The following is an 8293-nucleotide window of genomic DNA, read 5'->3' as shown; positions in this document are numbered from 1 at the left end:
GGCCTAGCATATAGCGCGATACCTGACGGAAAGCATTTTGGTAGGCGACACTGTGCTTCACACCGCAGTCGAGCTTCATACCTCACGGTCGGTTCGGTTGTTGTTTGTTGGCCTTTCCCTACCATTGTTGAAAGACAAGTTCTGATTGGGTGATTGTGAGTCGATTACGGCTTTATTTTTTTTTCATCAAGTCAATCGCTGATTGGCCACAGAAGTTTTTCGGAGGAGTTCGGAAACATCTTCGTCTGTGTGGTCTATGCACGCGTGTGGTCAGAGCGGTAAAAATTTATCAACCCCCCCACCCCTTCTTTCCATCATCGTTCCGTTCGTTAACAAGAAGAATGTCTAATATTAATAAAGATAAAGATAAACTGAAGCGACCCACAGGCTTATTTGCCTTTGGCATCGTAAAAAAACCAAAGAATGGTACACATCTAGATGTGTATAAGAGACAGAATAAGAATTTTGGCAAGCGAAAAAAAAATACATGCAAATAAGAGACTAGGCCTAGGCCTAGAAGAGGTAGGGGAGGCTTAGCGTAGCCTAGTTAATCATGGCCTACCTATTATTAAACTAGGCCTAGTGCTGTGAAACGTAAGAGGTATAGGTATTTTATAGATTATACAGTGCCTTGTTGCGCAGTTGATGTTGAAGTTAAGAAAGCCACAGAACTTAAAACAACAGTCTCGGTCTCTACAAACGAGGTGGCAATCCAGGTTAATGAGCACGAACTTGGAGCTAATGCTGGAGAAGATATAACTATGCAAGCAGAGTCTATAGCAACTGCTTTAATGCCAACATTTGAAGACTATGATGATGAATCTGATTCAGATTCAGACATTGAATTATAATTCAATGTCTGAATAGAATCATGTTCAACAACAGTCTTCAAATGTAGGCAATGAAGCAGTTGCTATAGACTCTGCAGAATCACAGAGTTGTAGTCCTGGTCCAATTGTTTGTAGTCCTGGTCCAAAAGTTTTGTTAATAAAAAGAATACAGACTATAATGCCATAGTAATTAATTATTTTTTAAATGTTTTAAGTTTCATTAAATTATTGAAACTGTGAAATTTTAGCCAAAATCTGTTGTATACTGCATATGTCATCCATTTGTGCTGAAATTCTTCTGCAAATCAAAAATGCCCTTAAAAATATGTCAAAAATATTTATTTTTTTAAGTAATTATTTAGTGCTCTAAAAGTGCTCTAATGGCATCAGAGAGCATCTAGACCCTAGAGCTTCCGGGGCCCGGCCGAAGTGGGTGTACTCGGTGTCCATTTGCAAGTTACCTGCTGTAAAATCTTTTTTACCTGCTGTAATTTTTACTAACAACAACCCTGACATTGAGAACACATGTATATACAAATATGGAATGTTCTTTACACCAAAATAAAGAGTAATTCATGAGCTTTCAAATGATATTATACATTTAATTCATACAATAAATTATTGCAACACAATTTTGAATAGTAAACACATAACTTATTGCAATTTCACTCTTTTCAGGCAATAAAGCTGAGAAAACAGCATTTTTAGTTTCACAACGCCTACAGTAAACACTAAAAACCAACAACTAAACACAATAATCAGACTTTTTATCCCCATTAGTGTATTAGTTATTTATACATACATGAATCTAACATAATAAAATTATAAATCCTACGCATGGATTAGGTCACTGAGCCCCTGGGGTCAGGTTGGCTATCTCCCCCCAACTCTCAAAACAACTAAAAGTGTGAATATTGCCTATTTTCATTGCTTTGTTAGATATACACATATTGATAATTTTAAATGAAATATAAAAACACTGAGTGTAATTGCACACAACTTTGTACACATACAGTACCGCCATGAAATATTGCACTTTTACCTGCGCGCAGGCTTCGTAGATACATCGTAGCCTGATATAAACAATCTAACCTGCGCGCAGGCTTCGTAGATACATCGTAGCCTGATATAAACAATCTAGGCAAGGCTACGCGAAGCGAACCTACGAAGCAAAAGCATGTTGTTTATTTGTATGTGCAGAAAGACTGCTGTAGCTTTGTTTGATAATCTGTGAATGGCAAACACGAGTTTAGACCGTTAATTTAAAGTATGGAACTGTTTTTCAATAAGAAAAACGTACACTTGACTTCATGGGAGTCCCCCCCTTCCACTCGCTGTCCACGACAGGAACACTTGTTTGTACTGCTGTATTATTTTTTTTAATTAATTAGCCTAGGCCTACAGTACAGACACAAATTACCGCTTCGTATCTGCGCGTAACCTCTCGTAATCTGCTCGTAGGTATGTTTTGAACGTAGCTACGAACCACTACGAAGGTCATTGTTATTTTAATTAGCTTTGCAATGATCGTAGGCTGGATCGTCGGGCTAATAAACAATGCGTAAACAATATTGAAATATAGTTTACCAGCTTTCAACACGTAAGCAATGTTGCAATTTACTAAATAAACAATGTTAGAACTTTATTGTTTTGTTATATCCTACCTTATTATTAAATCGATCATGTTTTAAAACTGTGTTTAGTTCGCTAGCTGGGTGGGTAACCTAGTGGGCATTCAGTATGTTCGAATTTCGATGTCATTTAGGCTTACGTACGGCCTACATTTTCCCCTATAGAGGAGGAGAGCAGACAGTAGTCCTCAATGACAATGCACACATGTGAAAAGATTGTTCATCAAATAATATTTTGTAGTCTTGATTTAGTAAGATAAATAATAATTATAAAGGAGAATTAACGTCAGTTGGTTGTAAAATTACCGAATGTCACATGGAAAACTCAATGGAAAATAAAACTTAGCCAGCATTAGACGTCAGAGTGCGCGCCAATCAAAACACAGTAAAGTGTGTTAAAGGTTAACCTCGTGGCAAATGTTGAAAAGCTGTGATCAACAGTGAGTAAAAAACGGAGTAAATGCGGTCTAGCATGACTAGCCTTAATTCGGCAAGGTAGTGATTTCTATACTTCCATTTAGTATTGGATCGCTTTGCAGGTTGTTCTGCTTCAAATTACGGTATTCGAGATGGGCTTCTCAAAATTAAGCCCATTAGGCGTCTATTTGAGGTTTTTTTTTTAATAGTAAAATGACATGTAAATGAAAGAAAACTTATGGTTTCTTTTATTGAAAGTTGATAATTTGCTTGATCAATTTAAATTTGCAGTTTCGATTGAATTTTTAAAAACAGGCTCCGGAGAAAAAAAAAGGTTTTGATGTTGTGCAACTGATTTATTTTAAGACACTAAAAGAATAGTTTACCTTCTTTTTATAATCTTCTGCTGCAGTTCGCTTTGTTTGGTCACCATCCTTATTTTCTATATCTTTCTGTTCAATGCTGTTGATGATCCTCCACGATGCTCTTCGCGCACCGATCACATTTTTGTAGGCCACTGACAACAGATTCCTTTCCTCAACGGTCAACTCAACATCAAGTTTCGCTACATGTTTCATTGACTCCACCATTTCTGAAAACAAACGCATATGGTTGTTAATCTACAATAGAACAATGTAATCAACATTTTTGTTTTGATTCATTACAAGCAAGCTTTGATGTAATGTACCAACTACATAAGTACTGAATTAACGACAATGAAAGCAGTGCTAGAAGGCATCAATCAAAAGGATATTAGAGTACAGTATCTGGTTACAAATGAGCTTCAACAGAACAAAACTGTGATCTAATCAGTTCCAATAGAAGACTAAACAATAAACAAGTCATAATTGATGGATATGTACTTTCACTACCAAATTAATACATTTCCATCACCTAGTAGCAGTATTTACTGTTGTGTTTAAAAAAATGAACACTATATAAAAATATTGAATGCTTTGGATGAATTGAATCGCCTATGATCTCCCTGCCATCTAAGGTGAACCGCTGTCATGTGACTATGAGTAGTCACATGATGGAGTAGTCACATGATGACTACGCAAGGTTATACACATTCATGCTATCATTGAATGACTTACTGTATTAGATGAATCAAAAAGTTATCAATTAGACACTCAAAACAACTTTAGTTACGGTATCAACAATTTACAGACATTCTAAATAAAAATACTTAGGGAAGCAAAAAAAAATATAGTTGTCGAGGACAATATTTTCTCATTCTAATCTTTAAATAAAAGCTTATGTGAAATATTATGTATCAAGATGCTTGACGCAATACAAGACAAAAAATTGTTATTATCTATGTTCCTGGTCATAATTGTCAAACTGGCACAAAATACTTCTCTCTGTGTTGCAATAGACGCACACAATCCATAAAGCCACATCTATCCTACAGTACCTACTAGGTACTATGTGTATTTCTACTACTGGGAGACTGGGAGAGACATATGTACGAAAAATACCTTGCCCAAGGGCACTATCGAAATTCACAGCGAGAGTGTACAAAACCTAAACCGTAATCGCTGCGTCAATATATAAAATAAAGCCATTCAAATATTGCAATATACTCTTACAGATTACTAGGTCAACAGAGTATGCCATAACAAATCATTCCTACACAGTAATCAGAGTATAAAAAGATACAAAAATGCACATACCGTACTGTAATTATACAATCATCATCATGATCACCAAAAGTTACATAATTTATTAATGCATACATAGTAATCAGAGATAAAAGATGATCAAATAGTATCAGATACTGAATTTTGTATATTTTACACTTACTTTAAACGATTTATTTGATATTAATATTCATCCAGTTCCATCTTATATTTACTTATGCTGAAGGTGTGAAACTAATTGATAAACATTACAGTACCCTTTGAAATGTCGTCAAGGGAGAATACCTTACTTTACAGAAGAGTACAAAAATGAACATAATTATACAATATGATCACCAACAGTTACATAATTTATATTAATGCATACTCATGACTGAGTGATTTGATGCCATGCTTTTTCAACATCATTGTAACCCTACTTGCCAGATCATGCATAATACTCTTTGGCAGCAAGTTTAAAGATGGTGTGTGGCACCGATTATTTTTATACCTTAAGGTGATGAAAAAACCATGGTGAGGATCACTGATCTGGTGGCGAAAAAGTTAATGATTGGTAGTGGTAATGATGGTTATCAAACCCATATCCAGGGATGTGCTAGTACCCCAAAATCAGGGAAAAAGCTAAAATTTATAGGCTTTGGAAGACCTACAATATTACCAGCTCTTCCCCTTTGATTCTACCCAACCCCCAAACCGTAAAACCTCAAATTGAAGCCCAGGGCATCTTTTTTTTAGCGAACTTTGGATGGTCCTCTTTTTGAGATGGGCTTCTTTTCGAGATAGGCTTCTTTTCGAGACTACTTTTGCAAAGTAAAAAGGGGGGCTTCTTTTCAAAATGAATGCTGTAAATTTTGTGAACTTGTACAATTAAACAATAAATAAGGTCATGTATTATGGAGTGTACAGTATTTAACTGGCATTAAATCACCTAAACTAGTGTATAAACAATGCTTGTTTTTAATTTATTTTGTTTTCTGAAATTCATGCACAGTGTATATACAGTACTACTGTGCATCTTGAAAAGAAGCCTATGCTATTTTGAAAAGAAGCCCATTTGCTTCTTTTTGAGAAGGACCCTCTTTTTGAGGCTAATTTTGCAAACTAAAGAGACGGATTCAATTCGAGATGGGCTTTACCTCGAGATTAAGCCCACTGAGCTTCAATTCGAGGTTTTACGGTATCCCAGTTGGTTCATTTTTGCAAACCCTGCACTGCCAACAATGGTAATCCTGGTAACGACTCTAGTGACAGTGATATGATTTAAAGATATACTGGTGGTAGACAGGATGACAAAGTTGATTTAGTAGGCCTTGTCAATACCATGATTAAATAGGGGATGATGACTGTCTCTTATACACATCTAGATGTGTATAAGAGACAGCCCCTCAACCGATTGACCTAAAATTTGAGATTTCGTGCTGCGAGATCACACTAAACAAGTACACCAAGTTTCATCAAAATCAAAAAATATGTGGTTAAATCCATTGGGTGATTTGACATGGAATGACCCTGTCGTAGGGGGTCTGGGGCATGCCCCTGCGAAATTTTTGTGTTCTAGACGCCCGAACATAACATTTGAGGCATTCTGGGCTATCATTTTTTTCTTTTTCTCTCTTTTTTTTTCTTTTTTTTCCCTTTTTTTTACCTCCCAAAAGGGGGGGCCGGGGCCGGGCCGGCCCCCCCTAAATCCGCCCCTGTTGCTTAGATTATTTATATCAGGTACGATGTATCTACGAAGCCTGCGCATAGGAAAAATTGCAATAGTTTGTGGCTGTACTGTAGCTAGGAGAACATCCATGCAAAGGCGCTTGTCAAAATCCTGAATAGGAACGTGTGAACAAATCAGGAAAAAAAATCGGGGTCACATGGGGCCTTTTCCTGGACTCCCAACTTAATATTAACAGAAAGCAAACACTTGGACCATGTTCTCCGATAATTTCTGATTCGGAAGATAGAATTCCCACCTTTAAAACACTTAGCGGTGATATGCTTAGAATGTTTCCAATTTTAATATTAAAAATACAAAAAAACATAAAGTAAATCATTCACATATAAAAATTATGAAAATATCAAAGGTTAAATATTAACTTAGTGAAATATTATTTGTGATGTCATCCCGTACCCTACCAGAACACGTGCAGAGGGAGACGCGTCTAGGCTTAGTTACGTTATACGCGTGGTGCATGCATATGGTCACAAATTCTAGATAGGCCAATGTGCGTAAACCTGGAAAAATTTTATTTTATTAAATTTAGCATAACTCTGTACATACTGCATTCAACCAATTTTTGTCATCTAAAAAGTAGATTAAGCAGGTATCAATGTATTCTTTCCATTGAATTATGTGAAACTGTATTTGAAGTCAATTGAAAGATATAATTGTTTGTGTGCTAGCTAGCTGAAGGGCATTGGGATGACAAAAAGTGTTAAACTTCCATCCCAAGTATTGATTGCCATCACCATATACAGAAACATCCTATTGTTGGTTAAAAAGATTCGTAAGTTTCTTACCTACTTCTTCTATAAATAATAATAATAATAATAATAATAATAATAATAATAATAATAATAATATGTTTTTGTAGCTCTCCACACAAAACATCTCAGAGCACTGTAAAGCTCAAAATTTTATTATTTAAAACTGCTTAAAAATAGGGATCTCCAAAAATAGGCCTAGCCTAGATTAGACTCGATTGCATGGCAATAAATAGGCCCTAGGTGGTATGTACCAACCTGTAGGCCTAGGGCCTAGTTTCTACTTACAACAGCAGTTTTGATCAAACCCACCCAACTGAATGCAATTTATGCATCGCACTGTAAGTGTAATAATGAGTAGTCTATCGTAGTGCTGTTTGTCGTCAAATCCAAATGAGCGGACCAGCTCTTGCTCACCTCACTCAGGCCCGAGATAGGCCTAGCCTAGGCCTAGCCCTCGAACAAACGAAGGATCGAGATTAGGCCTAGCCTAGCACATAAATAACAAGGCAACAAACATCGTTATAGTGTTATTTATTAGGTACATTTTTACTACACCTTACGCACAGTGGATGTAAACACATTTTACACCCCTATTTAATTATTTTAAATTTCCAGCTTGGCTTTAATTATCCGTGTAATTGAATATTACACGCCCATCCTTGCTCATTTTCTACGCCATTGCTACGGTTGACAAGAGGAAAAACTGTTTAATAGCATAGGAGTCACTAGAACGGTTAGCCATTGGATCAACCTCCATTATCCGAATTTATATAAATAAATAAAATGTATACCATCGTATCTTTCAGCCTGTTCAGCCAACTTGGCCCTGTAGACATGATCTTCTCTTACGCTCATGTCGGATGTCTGATCTAAAAGCAGATTTTATGCGATTTATTCCGGTTCTTTCAGAAATTCAGTAACTGCGCCCGCCAACACCTAAGGAACAAAGTTCCGGGTTGTGGGTCATCATTAGACGTATGACAATGACTCATTATTCGTCCGCATGGCACTATTTTATATTACGCCGTTCGCACTGCTGGCATACTGCTGTTACATGTCTCAATTCCAGTTCTCCGTGACATTTTTTCTTTATTTACACCAAAACCAATATATTCATAAAAAAATATCTTGTCAATAAAGGCCTACTAATAATACTATAGTATTACTGCTGTAGTTGCTTAGCCACTTAATTAGGCTATCATAAACCAGTTTCATTGTACATATTTAAATAAAATATTCTATTATATATACACATATAATTAAATACATTATATATTGATATATATATATGTTT

General features: G+C 36.0%; 1 protein-coding gene across 1 annotated transcript in view; it reads right to left on the bottom strand.

Moving 5' to 3' along the window:
- LOC117110411 (14-3-3 protein epsilon-like) overlaps positions 1–7956 on the bottom strand; it is a 17763-nt gene extending 9807 nt beyond the window's left edge. Inside the window, exons 1-2 of the mRNA XM_033253110.1 lie at positions 7791–7956; positions 3265–3470 (exon numbers count right to left, since the gene is read on the bottom strand). Coding sequence (XP_033109001.1) covers positions 3265–3470; positions 7791–7854 — 270 coding nt within the window. The 5' untranslated portion in view covers positions 7855–7956. The remainder of the gene's footprint in view (positions 1–3264; positions 3471–7790) is intronic.
- Positions 7957–8293: the final 337 nt, after the last annotated feature.

This window comes from Anneissia japonica, unplaced genomic scaffold (assembly GCF_011630105.1).
Source record: "Anneissia japonica isolate Jap-2015-1 unplaced genomic scaffold, ASM1163010v1 scaffold285021_len193445_cov190, whole genome shotgun sequence".
NCBI classification, from domain to species: Eukaryota; Metazoa; Echinodermata; class Crinoidea; order Comatulida; family Comatulidae; genus Anneissia; species Anneissia japonica.
This window is presented reverse-complemented; position numbering and strand designations above follow the sequence as displayed.